The sequence below is a fragment of the Diplotaxodon limnothrissa genome, linkage group LG17 (assembly GCF_057381915.1).
Source record: "Diplotaxodon limnothrissa isolate DT_005_m linkage group LG17, D_limnothrissa_male_GT1.1, whole genome shotgun sequence".
Lineage (NCBI taxonomy): Eukaryota > Metazoa > Chordata > Actinopteri > Cichliformes > Cichlidae > Diplotaxodon > Diplotaxodon limnothrissa.
The window spans coordinates 17,440,073-17,452,423 of NC_140612.1; the positions used below are offsets into that span (position 1 = coordinate 17,440,073).

Below are 12,351 nucleotides of genomic sequence, written 5' to 3' on the forward strand. Positions count from 1 at the left end.
GTCAGCTGGAAGCAAAGACACGATCCTGCCGACTGAACCTGGCCATCACTCACCTGTTCAACTGTACCGTAACACACGTGTCCATTTCCAACATATCCTTCATCGCAGACACACGTCCACTGAGAGGACAGCAGGAGACAGCTGGCCTGCACACACAAACAGTTAAACAGGGACACGGTCACCGAGGGCCTAGCTTCGGTCATTTTTATCAGTACAAGACAGACATCATGCACAAGACGTCTTTTACTTTGAAAAAATTAAAGGAATTCAGTGAAGCTCTGCAGAGCCTCTGATTGGCTCTGAGGAACGATGATTGGCTGGTTTAGTTACTAGGAGTGAATCTACAGACCAGTTTGACCAGGTATGGTCAAATTGAAGATATAGTTAAAGGAGTCAAATCTGGCTTTGACACCCTGATCACAGCGCTGCAGGCAAATGACATCAAAGCAAAAGACCTGTTTTATGTTGCTGTTGGTATGACCCATAATGATTTTAGCAGAAAAGATGCTTTCAGTGGATTTGCTTGGTTTTTGCTACTCACAAAGTAGTGACAGCCTCCGTCTGCAGTCACACACTGGTTCACAGGTTCACAGTCCTGCCCGCTGCCCTGGTAACCGGCCTTACAGGTGCAGTCACTCTGAACAGGAGCAGATAACAACAGGACATTACTGCTGCGGAGACAGCTTCACTCTTTGGTGCTGGTGGACCAGATCACAAATCACTTCTGATGATACTGCCTAAAGGCGGCATGTATAATGTAAACAGAATTGATCTTAGCACAGAGCCCTGTGGAACTTCATAATTAATCTTAGTGTGTGAAGAGGACTCTCCATTTACATGAACAAACTGGAGTCTATCAGAGAGGTATGATACGAACCACTGCAGCACCGTACCTGTAACACCTACAGCATGCTCTAGTCGCTCTAATAGAATATTATGATCAACAGTATTGAACACTCCACTGAGGTCTAGCAGGACAAAATTCCAGTCTGAAGTGGGCACCCCACTTTTTTCTGAGGAACCATGAACCATGGGCTCAGAATTAGAGGTGCCAGATCTTTACAGAAGGCAAATAAAGCTGACAGAACCACATCATCTACAAAAGGAAGCAGCAAGATCCTGAGACTAACAAACTGCCACGTGGCAAACATTAACTGAATAAATAGTTCCATTTATTGAAACTGCAAAATTGGGTGCTTTTGACTGGGGGGTTCCCAAAAACAATGATGTGACATCATTAAGAACAAACTGACCGACAACGTGTTAAAAAACTGAGATAAAAGAAATATTCCCCCCGAGGTCCGCACGGCCCCAGTTTAAATAGGCCAGTGTAAGTTTGAATAATCAACCACATTTCAGGATTCACATTTTCTGGCCCTCTCATGTTTTAATAATACTGCACTCCTTACTGCCACCCTAAGGACGGACTGAAGTGGTGCATTCCCAGGGTAAGAGCACATTAATGAGATAAACCATCCGTCAGTGACATCTCCACATTCACGTCTCAGCTGATATCAGTGTCCTTACCTGTCCGGGTCCCACATAGACACAGGTGGCGTTGGGGTGGCAGCCGCCTCTGTCAGGACTGTTGCAGTTGTTGATTGGTTGACACTCATCCCCATCCTCCCTCCATCCAGTCAGACACTGACAGACGTGAGTCCCAGGGCCTGTCTTTATACATTTAGCCTGCAAGGGGCAGAATGCAGCACGGGCAGCAGTGAGGAAACAGACTGCGTTTTTTACAGTTACACTATAAAAACTGGAGACTTACGTTCAGGCTGCAGCCACCTCGGTGGGGTGGAGCACACGGGTCAGATGCCACACAGGTGATCCCATCACCTTGGAAACCAGTTTTACAAATACACCTAAAATAAGACACAGTACAGAATAATGTGTGGTACGAGATAACTGTTCACTACAGACGTCTGACTCAGGGTTAAAGCTCAGACTCCATCCAGGTAAACTCACTTGACTGTTCCCTGGCTGAAGTCACAGTCAGCATGTGCGTGGCAAAACTGAGCCTGAGCGCCGCAGGCGGCCGTCTGTCGATCACACAAAGGACCGGTGTAACCCTGCTGACACGAGTCCACTTTACACCGACCGTCTGAATCCGGACGGTTATCACACTGCCCGTGGATACAGGGGCAGGCTGAGGATAGACAAGTACATCATCTTTACATCATGTCTGCCTGTGTGACGTCACAAAGTATGAGTCAGACTTACTTCTGTCACAGTTTGGTCCATATTTGTTGGAGGAGGAGCAGTACTGACAGCGTGAGCCGCTGAAGTTCGGTTCACAGCTGCATGTTCCATTTCTTGAAACCCCCTCCGAACACTGAAAAGCACAAAACACACTTTAGGTTCCTCCTCCATAAACCAAACACCTCACTTTCCCTGCAAACACTGAAACATTTCAGTTTTCTTCCGTCACCGCTGGACTGCAAACAGGAAAAAGTCTGTTCAAAGAACAGAAAGCACTAAAGCTTCTTCCAAATAAAGTAATTAAGGAATTATGGGAATGTCTGACCTGCCCGTGTCCAGAGCAGGGCGTCTGGTATCCACCTGGACATGGTCTGCAGTCTGGACCGTAGAAACCTTTACAGCACGCTGGAATCTGAACGGATATACACGAGGTTATTCTGACGGCCTCTACAAAGTTACATCTTCTAGGCTTCAGTGTCTTTCTGTTCCAACATGAAGTAAACTGCCCGGTTTTACTAAAGTGTGTACCGTGACCGTTGAGTTGCAGTGTGCAGAGCAGCCTTTCACTGGGACTTTAACAGATGGGTTGCCCTTGGTGAAAATATAAGAACATCCAAATGTGGAAGAGCCCTGGATAAAGACAGCATAATCATATTTTAAATCAGCTCAAAGTAAGAAAGGGAAGTGAATAAATATCCAGATGCTTCACAGTGAGTTCAGTCTTACTGTAAAAACTCCAGAAGAGCATTGGGTCATTATTAGCTTTGAACACGCGACACATTCACCCTGAAAAACACATGAGTTGATCAAATATCTCAAACACACTCAAAGGGCTTCAGTGTTTTAGGGCGGGCTCAAAGGTGAAGGGGCAGAATCTCGCAGTGTCCTCGTGTTTCTGTTCCTGGGATAAAGTCACCTCACTGATCAAATACATTTACTCATCCAATGGAGGCAGAGTCCAACAGTGTAGCATGGTGTGATGATCCAACTATGTGAGCTCCATGAGCTCAGTGCCTTTTGTTTTCACACTGAGCCTCATACGCTGCACATACAGTGGGGCAAAAAAGTATTTAGTCAGCCACCGATTGTGCAAGTTCCCCCACTTAAAATGATGACAGAGGTCAGTAATTTGCACCAGAGGTACACTTCAACTGTGAGAGACCGAATGTGAAAAAAAAATCCATGAATTCACATGGTAGGATTTGTAAAGAATTTATTCGTAAATCAGGGTGGAAAATAAGTATTTGGTCACCTCAAACAAGGAAAATCTCTGGCTCTCACAGACCTGTAACGTCTTCTGTAAGAAGCTTTTCTGTCCCCCACTCGTTACCTGTATGAATGGCACCTGTTTGAACTCATCATCTGTATAAAAGACACCTGTCCACAGCCTCAAACAGTCAGACTCCAAACTCCGCCATGGCCAAGACCAAAGAGCTTTCGAAGGACACCAGGAAAAGTATTGTAGACCTGCACCAGACTGGGAAGAGTGAATCTACAATAGGCAAGCAGCTTGGTGTGAAAAAATCAACTGTGGGAGCAATCATCAGAAAATGGAAGACATACAAGACCACTGATAATCTCCCTCGATCTGGGGCTCCACGCAAGATCTCATCCCGTGGGGTCAAAATGATCATGAGAACGGTGAGCAAAGATCCCAGAACCACACGGGGGGACCTGGTGAATGACCTGCAGAGAGCTGGGACCAAAGTAACAAAGGTCACCATCAGTAACACACTACAACGGCAGGGAATCAAATCCCGCAGTGCCAGACGTGTTCCGCTGCTGAAGCCAGTGCATGTCCAGGCCCGTCTGAAGTTTGCCAGAGAGCACATGGATGATACAGCAGAGGATTGGGAGAATGTCATGTGGTCAGATGAAACCAAAGTAGAACTTTTTGGTATAAACTCAACTCGTCGTGTTTGGAGGAAGAAGAATACTGAGTTGCATCCCAAGAACACCATACCTACTGTGAAGCATGGGGGTGGAAACATCATGCTATGGGGCTGTTTGTCTGCCAAGGGGACAGGACGACTGATCCGTGTTAAGGACAGAATGAATGGGGCCATGTATCGTGAGATTTTGAGCCAAAACCTCCTTCCATCAGTGAGAACTTTGAAGAGGAAACGAGGCTGGGTCTTCCAACATGACAATGATCCAAAACACACCGCCCGGGCAACAAAGGAGTGGCTCCGTAAGAAGCATTTGAAAGTCCTGGAGTGGCCTAGCCAGTCTCCAGTCTCCAGAAAATCTGTGGCGGGAGTTGAAAGTCCGTGTTGCTCGGCGACAGCCCCAAAACATCACTGCTCTCGAGAAGATCTGCATGGAGGAATGGGCCAAAATACCAGCTACTGTGTGTGCAAACCTGGTAAAGACCTATAGTAAACGTTTGACCTCTGTTATTGCCAACAAAGGTTATGTTACAAAGTATTGAGTTGTATTTTTGTTATTGACCAAATACTTATTTTCCACCCTGATTTACGAATAAATTCTTTACAAATCCTACCATGTGAATTCATGGATTTTTTTTTTTCACATTCTGTCTCTCACAGTTGAAGTGTACCTCTGGTGCAAATTACTGACCTCTGTCATCATTTTAGGTGGGGGAACTTGCACAATCGGTGGCTGACTAAATACTTTTTTGCCCCACTGTATACATTTAGGGTCAATCGATCATGTCATTAGACGTTAAACTCACCATGATGATTTTAGTCTCTGTGATGTCACATCTACTGGGCAACACAGGTTCGATGGAGGGCGGAGTCAAAACTCCATCCATCACATAAAGACGTCCATTTTTTGCCTCCACAGCTGCCTCCAACACGGCTGCACCATTAACCAAGATCTGGCCCTGAAACAGTGAAACGACGACCGGACAGAAATCCTGAGCTCATGTTGAAAGTGTGGAAAACAGTCTTACTAAAATGCGGATAATAGGAGTGAATTCAACTTTTCTTTAGATGATGAAGGTTTGACACAGAAACCAGGAGCTGATGTTCAGTCAGCTTTAAGTCACACGGCTGTATTCCTTACAGGATCCATGGTGAATATTTACTGATTACACTCATTTCTCCAGAAAATGATTACAGAAATAAAAACGCTGCACTTTTAGGGATTTTTGTTATCTGGATTGTATTTTAAACTCTATTAATAATATTAATAAACTCTATTAATGTCAAGATTTCAAATGTTCAAGTTGAAAGTGAAATAAATTTCAGCAATATTTAAAAAGATCTGCAAGCTTATTAAAGAGACTAAATCTGCATGAACAGCACTAACACACACACACAGAAAGGATATTGGAACAATAATGTCAGTATTATAGCATACTTAGAACCAAACACTTTCCACCCTCCTTTGTTATTTTATAAGATTCATGATATTATTTAAGTATTCAACAGTGACTGTGACAGAGATTTGGGGTGATGTTGGGGGTTACAGATGGTGGAAATCCACACTTACATTTTCCATCACGGTGATTGTCAGAACCTGATTGGCCATTGTCACGTATCTTGGGGTTGACACAGCATTGTAGATCTCCAGCTGCATAACAGGGAGATAAAAAAAAACTGTCAGAGGGAACAAACGTGAATTATTAACGAGTCAGCGGACTGTCGCTCTCACCGCAGTGGCCGGAATAATGTGGTTCCTGAGAAACTCCAGCAGTTTGCTGTGACCCTGAGGATTCAGAACCAATCGTCTGGTGAATTATTCATGACAGACTACAAATTTGTCAGTTTTTGTGTCCATCCTTACGTCAGGGCTGATGAGATACTTCAGATGTTCTTCTATCATTGCATCAAATGCTGCAGTGGTGGGTGCAAGCACAGTGATTGGTCCCGGCTGGTCCAGCAAAGATGCCAGAGGAGTTTTCTGCAGTGAGCACAAATTGTCCAGTTTGATCAATTTAGAAACTTAAGAACCAGGTCCTCATGCACCCGAATGTGTTACTAAGATAAATGCTCATGCACCGTGTTTGAGGTGGGATTCAGGCGACTCTCGGTCCTGACTCTGCTAATATTTACACATTTCTTCCTGCAGCATGAACATCAGAGACGTCTAATCCTGCAGGACCACAAATCAGTGCAATATTTCCTATTTAATCTGTGTTCAGAACCTAAAACTGATCATAGAAATATCACACTCCAAACATCTTCTGTGTCAGTGTTGACACAAAGCCCTGATCCAGTGTAATAATGTAATGATCCCATCCTCTGGTGGGCAGGAATGTGACTGGGACATTGGGACATGCAATAAAATGTCTTCCAGTGTTCAACTTGTTATTGACTCAATACAGGAAGTTACAGGATGTGATTAACTTCTAAACTGAGAATAAAAAAGTTGGCGTCTGCATGTATTCATGGCCTGATGTTCCTGGTATTGAAGAAAAGAAGTCTATACCTGTAATAAACTGGTGAAAGTCTGAAACTTGCCATAGTCAGAAACGATCTTCATCAGGTTCTCCTGTGGAACAACAAAGTGTTCATGTAATGAGATGAATGGAGACATAATGAACAGGTTTATCTTTGCTGAGCACATTTACACCCAAACTAAAATCTTTCAGTCTTGCCACCTCAGTGTTGCTTTCTACGATGGGAGGCACGCTTTCCATCAGCCTATTGATGATATGGATGATCCCATTAGATGCAACAACATTAGACTGGATGATTACACCTTTCTTCCTGCCGCCATGGATACGGATTTTGGTTTGAGCGTCCTGGAATGAAACCAGAGGAAGATCTGACAATACAAAATTCTATCAAAGCCATTGGAGGCTTACCACTTTAACATTTGGAAGTGTGAAGACCGTAACAGTTTCACATGTTATCAAAAGTCTCTGAAGTACTTAAGACTGGACTTGGTGTCCACTGTGTGCATCACTTATTTGATTATAAATCTTAATTCATTCTTACAATAAACAGATGTAAGCCAAGTCTGTGAATGCTCTATTTATTGTCATCTTTATTGTGTTTCCAAGGGTTTAAAAACAGGATTCAGTCAAGTTATTTGTTTAATTGCTTAGGGAAAGGGTCTGAGTTTGGGTCTCGGTCAGGTTCTAGTTCGGGTTCTGGGTTAGCATTTTGCTTTGGGTTGGTTTGTTTCTTATGTGAAAAAACAAGTCATCACTCACTTTCCTCAAATTGTTTCAAATCTTTTTTATATTTCCTAATTTTTTTGCTTCGTGCCCTGACATGTTTACACTTCATGTTGTATCAATCTGCTGGTGATGAAGCCTCTCACCCCCTCTGATGTGTCCGTCTCTGCTGATTTTCCCGTCAGTGTGTAGAAGACATCAGTTTTCTTCAGTGTGTCAAACTGCATCATCCCAGCGACCAGATGCATCTTACACAGGTATGTAGCTTTGGACCTGTCCGCTATCAGAGTCCTCACCTAGTAAGAGGAGTAAAGGCAGATGTTTGAATCCTGACTGAACCCGTTTTGATTGAATTGTGTTTTTTCCTCTGGAGCTCAAAGAACGATGAGCTCCCAAAACAAAGCCAGGGTGTGAAAGAAACATAAAAGTGGCTCTAAAGTTAAAAGGAAGCTAAAACTAGCTGCTGATAAAAGTGGATCAGTTTATTTGAAGGGATTCGTACCGGCGTTCCCTTGAAGCCTTTATTTATCGGGATGAAAACGGTGAACGGACCCAAATTCTGCAGCGGCCACGACAAAGATCCTGCAAAACACACACAAACACAATCATCAACATTAGTTCTTTTCATGTGAGACGACTTCATTGACCATCTGTAAAATGTCTCACTACACAGATCGCATCTGAATACCTCCAAAAAACAAGTTGTGCATCAGCTGACGACTTGTCATTGCCAATAAAGCGGAGCAGTAATTGAGCATCGCTCCTATGTTTTACCATGGGATACGTCGGTTATGTCATGTGTTCTGGAGAATAAACAGAGCAGGATCGAACAGGAAGGCTACTTTAGGGGCGACCGTGCAGAACCCAGATTAAACATTTTAAAACTCACTTATAAAAAAAAGTCCTGGATGTGGTAAATAAAAGTGCTTAAAGGAGAAACTTGAAATAATTTTTCTGTATCAGTTTAATTTTTATGAATGCTAGTTTATTTACTGAGTTTTATTTAATATATCTGTCACTGGGCAGGTCACACCAGAACACCGTAGGCCAGAGGGAAAAGCTTACATGTGTCCCTGCACAGAGAGCTAAAGCTGAGGAAGTGAAAGTTTTCTGCTTTTTATGGACCAAATCACCTCAAACTGAATCCACATACCAAACAGAGTGATGGCATTGCTCAGCTGACCCGTCCACTGGCCTCCTGGTTCTGTGTTCAGGTCATTCAGACGCTCCATGATGTTCCCAATGCAGACTTTACCATTACCAATGTAGCCCTGGAGACAGGCGCACCTGAGGGACAGAGCAGCAAGTGACGGCTCAGTTCTGCAGCTCTGCTACTTGCTGCCTGCAGATTCAGGTATTGGTCCATGCAGACATTCAGTAAAGTAAAGTGACTGACTCAACTTGTCCAGGTCCCACGGTGCTGCAGTTGGCGTTCCGGTGGCAGGAATCAGGTGTGCAGGAGTTCTTTAGGCTGCAGCCACCGCCCGACAGAGTGTCAAACCCAGAGAGGCACTCACAGTGGGACTGAACAGAGCACAGAGCACAGCAGATTCAGAGGTCACTGACAAGGTCATCTGACAGCAAGCCGCTGCCCCCTGTGGGCCACAGCTCGTTACACACATGATGTGAAAGGTCAGCCAAAATGTTTTACCCTGCCCGGTCCATCGTACACACAGCGGGCAGACTCAGCGGCGCAGCCGCCACGATCGGTCTGACACGGGTCAATGGCCATGCAGACCCGCCCGTCCCCGCTGTAGCCCTCATTGCAGGTACACAGGTGCTGGTTTGGTCCAGTGTGGACACAGGAGGCCTGAGCGTGACACACCCGCTGCAGACACGGATTTATGGCTGAGAAAGACAAAGTGACAAAGTGAGAAAGACAAAGCTGGAGCACACAGAGACTCAAAGACTGTGACATTTACACTGACCACAGACGGGAGAGAGAACTAGAGGTGTGAGAGAGAGAGAGAGAGCACCAAGGGGGTACATATAAGCTCACATAAACACTTGGCTCCTGCTCTCTGGTAGCCGGGTAGACACTGGCACACTAACTGCCCCGTCAGAGCTTCTTCAATACAGCGAGAGTTCTGCTGACAGCTGAGAGCTGCACACTCTGGTAACTCTGAAACACAATACAGGTGTTAGCACAGGTGACAGGGTGCAGGCAAATGCAGAAACTGTATAGGTAACAGGAAACAGGAAAAGATAAGCTGACATGTTACCAAATCAGGAGAAGGACCAGACAACACAGCGGGACACCTGCTGCAGGTGGAGTTACCTGTGAATGTAAAGGTACCAGCAGGAGGACTGACCTTGGTCACAGTTGGGACCCGTGTATCCAGAGAAACAGGTGCATCGGCCGTCGCCCACTATTCCAGAAGCACAGAGGCCGTGGACACAGGAGCAGACTGCAAACAGTGTAAACAGAATTACGGTGGGTCAGAGGTTCCTGAGAACTCAGTGCATCTGTCACAGCTGGAGATGACGTTACCTGAGCTACAGGTGGGGCTGTACCGTCCAGGTGCACAGTCCTCACAGGCAGTTCCTGCAAAGCCCTCCTGGACACACACACACACACACACACACACACACACACACACACACACACACACACACACACACACAATTAAAAACAATGATAAACAGGATGTGACATCATGGGTAAACTTTAAGAGAGCCGTGGTTCTGGCCTGTAGAGAGACAGATTTGTAATGCAAACAGTTTGCTGCTGGGTCCTGTTACAGGAACCTGTATACCGATGTATTTTTCAAAGGTGGAGGGGTTCTGCTTTTACGGTCATTAATTATTTAAACCTTTCAGCCAACCACCGATGCAACACAGACATTTATGGGGTTTGATTATTCACAGGGTTCTTGGGTTCCTGTAACAGTCTGAGATCTAAGGTTCTAAAGGGCTCTAGAATCTAGAAGCTCTGAGGTCATTTACTGTTGGTTCTGTGGACAGTGAGTGTTGTTCAAGGTTCTAATATTATGCCTTCTTTATGACAATAAACCCAGATATATGATTACGTCCTAAATATACATTTATATGGACACAAACTCACGTGAAGACTGCAGATTACAGTGATTGTGTCAGTCTGCTTTCACGTTATTGTAGTTTGTTTTATTTTTTGGTTTGTCTGTGTTCCAATCAGCTTTGCTTTCTCACTCCAATTTACCTGCAAATCAGCTGATTTTTGTCACCAGGTGTGTGACGTGATGTGAGAGCAGGTGTGTGAGGTGACACTGTCTTTCATTGTTCTTGTAACAGCGAAAATAAACATCTATTCTATGAGAGCAGGTGTGTGAGAGCAGGAGTGTGATGTACAGTTAGAGCAGGTGTGTAAGGTGAGAACAGGTGTGTGAGGTCACCTGGCAGCTGCAGGTCCCATTCCCTCCCAGTCCAGCAGAGCAGATGCCTCTGCCGCTGCAGGGTCTGGCGGCCTGGTCAGGACACTCTGAAAGAGAACGGGCACATGGTGTGAACAGGAAGCTGACGCTTCATGATTGTGGAGCGCTGCTGTTGTGTTTTCTATGAGGAAACAGACCCCCCCCACACACACACACACACACACACACACACTTCCTGCCATCCTCCTTCATGTCATCACATCACCATCATCTGTTTCCCTTCCCCTCTTCCGCTCACAGAACAAATAACCACCACAGCATCACAGGATAGCATCGCAGGAAGCACGGATACCAGGATCGTTCATTCCTGGGTGTTTTTTTTCCTCTTTGAAAGTTATGAAGAAATCCTTCTTATATTTTTAAGTATTTGAACATGTGCCTGTATTATTTTATCATTACTTTGATGCTAAGTCAGTTTATGGCAGCGTCACTTAGGACCAGAAGGTCGGAGCTGGACCAGAGAAATGATCAACAGTTCATAATGAAAATAACTTCTGTTTGATACCAAACATTTGAAAGTGAACATAGTTTAAAAAAAAAATCTGTTTTCACATGACTGCACAGCGATGACCATCAAATATATACTGGTTCTCATACTCAGGAGACATTTTACTTGTTATAATTAAGTATTTTTTATGATATTACTCATACTTTCACATGAGTATCAGGACTTTTACTTTTAAAGGTACTTTTACGTAACAACGACTTCCTCCACTTGTTGGAGGATTGCTTTGGGGTTTTCTGTGAAAACTTTGTAAGAGTTTCAGTGATTTTTTTTTCTTTTTTGCGTTTCTAGTGGCAGAGTCTTCAGTGAAGGTGGAGCTGGGGGTGGATGGAGGACAAGCAAAGTCCTAGAAGACCCCAGGTTCAGGTGTGTCAGCTCTCAGGAGCAGAAAAAACTGAGCATTACTTTTCTGCTTTGAACAGATAAAGCAGGCATGAGACGCATGGAGGGGGGGGGGGGGGGGGGGGGGGGTGTCCACTGAGTAAGCAGATTCCAGTCCTGCTGACAGCGTCTGACCAGAGGAAATGGGGAGGAAGTTTCTGGTTCCTGCAGGACGATCTGGTTCCTACAGAACTGAAAATGTGACACAAGTCACCTGGAAGCCAGAGCTCAGTTTCTTTAGACCACCGAGAAGTCTTGTAGTGAATTTCTGGACAGACCGAGTGTGCTGCTGCTAGCATGCTATGACCAATGAGTGAATACAAAAATTATCACAGTCACAAATTTACATTTTAAACTTCTTTAAATTTAAACGTATTGAATTAAATGTAGCACATGGACCAAAGCGCCCGTCCACCCTCACATCACCCTTACAGAAGCTGCTCGGCTGTGAAGTCTCTGTGCTGATGTTAACGCTGGAGGAGGTTTGAAGCTCAGCAGCTCCTGAGTCAGCAGGACTTTTACACTCACAACTTTTACGCACTCGATGGCACCGCTCTGTAACTTCGCATGCTCCTTTACTTCTTGTCTGAGCCGCTGAGGCGCCTGAAAGCTGAAGAAAGTTCACAGCCTGCCTCACAGCAACATCCACACCTGCTCTCTCTCACACATTTGTAAAGGCAGACTGCGTTGCGGTGCTGGACTTTACACACCTGTGGTAACAGGATCATTTTTCCATTCTTTAATACAATAGACTCCCCACT

At 44.8% G+C, this 12,351-nt stretch overlaps 1 protein-coding gene across 1 annotated transcript in view; it reads right to left on the reverse strand.

Annotated features, from left to right (window-relative positions):
- Positions 1 to 12,351, reverse strand: part of stab2 (stabilin 2) — a 36,594-nt gene that overhangs the window by 21,989 nt on the left and 2,254 nt on the right. Inside the window, exons 4-27 of the mRNA XM_085376695.1 lie at positions 10,666 to 10,751; positions 9,786 to 9,852; positions 9,607 to 9,702; positions 9,294 to 9,416; positions 8,946 to 9,142; positions 8,691 to 8,818; positions 8,448 to 8,581; positions 7,797 to 7,876; positions 7,441 to 7,590; positions 6,773 to 6,916; positions 6,601 to 6,663; positions 5,956 to 6,072; positions 5,824 to 5,877; positions 5,662 to 5,742; positions 4,898 to 5,050; positions 2,929 to 2,988; positions 2,731 to 2,832; positions 2,528 to 2,614; positions 2,224 to 2,335; positions 1,969 to 2,149; positions 1,772 to 1,865; positions 1,528 to 1,686; positions 542 to 637; positions 54 to 146 (exon numbers count right to left, since the gene is read on the reverse strand). Of these exons, the coding sequence (XP_085232821.1) occupies positions 54 to 146; positions 542 to 637; positions 1,528 to 1,686; positions 1,772 to 1,865; positions 1,969 to 2,149; positions 2,224 to 2,335; positions 2,528 to 2,614; positions 2,731 to 2,832; positions 2,929 to 2,988; positions 4,898 to 5,050; positions 5,662 to 5,742; positions 5,824 to 5,877; positions 5,956 to 6,072; positions 6,601 to 6,663; positions 6,773 to 6,916; positions 7,441 to 7,590; positions 7,797 to 7,876; positions 8,448 to 8,581; positions 8,691 to 8,818; positions 8,946 to 9,142; positions 9,294 to 9,416; positions 9,607 to 9,702; positions 9,786 to 9,852; positions 10,666 to 10,751 (2,657 nt within the window). The remainder of the gene's footprint in view (positions 1 to 53; positions 147 to 541; positions 638 to 1,527; positions 1,687 to 1,771; positions 1,866 to 1,968; positions 2,150 to 2,223; positions 2,336 to 2,527; positions 2,615 to 2,730; positions 2,833 to 2,928; positions 2,989 to 4,897; positions 5,051 to 5,661; positions 5,743 to 5,823; positions 5,878 to 5,955; positions 6,073 to 6,600; positions 6,664 to 6,772; positions 6,917 to 7,440; positions 7,591 to 7,796; positions 7,877 to 8,447; positions 8,582 to 8,690; positions 8,819 to 8,945; positions 9,143 to 9,293; positions 9,417 to 9,606; positions 9,703 to 9,785; positions 9,853 to 10,665; positions 10,752 to 12,351) is intronic.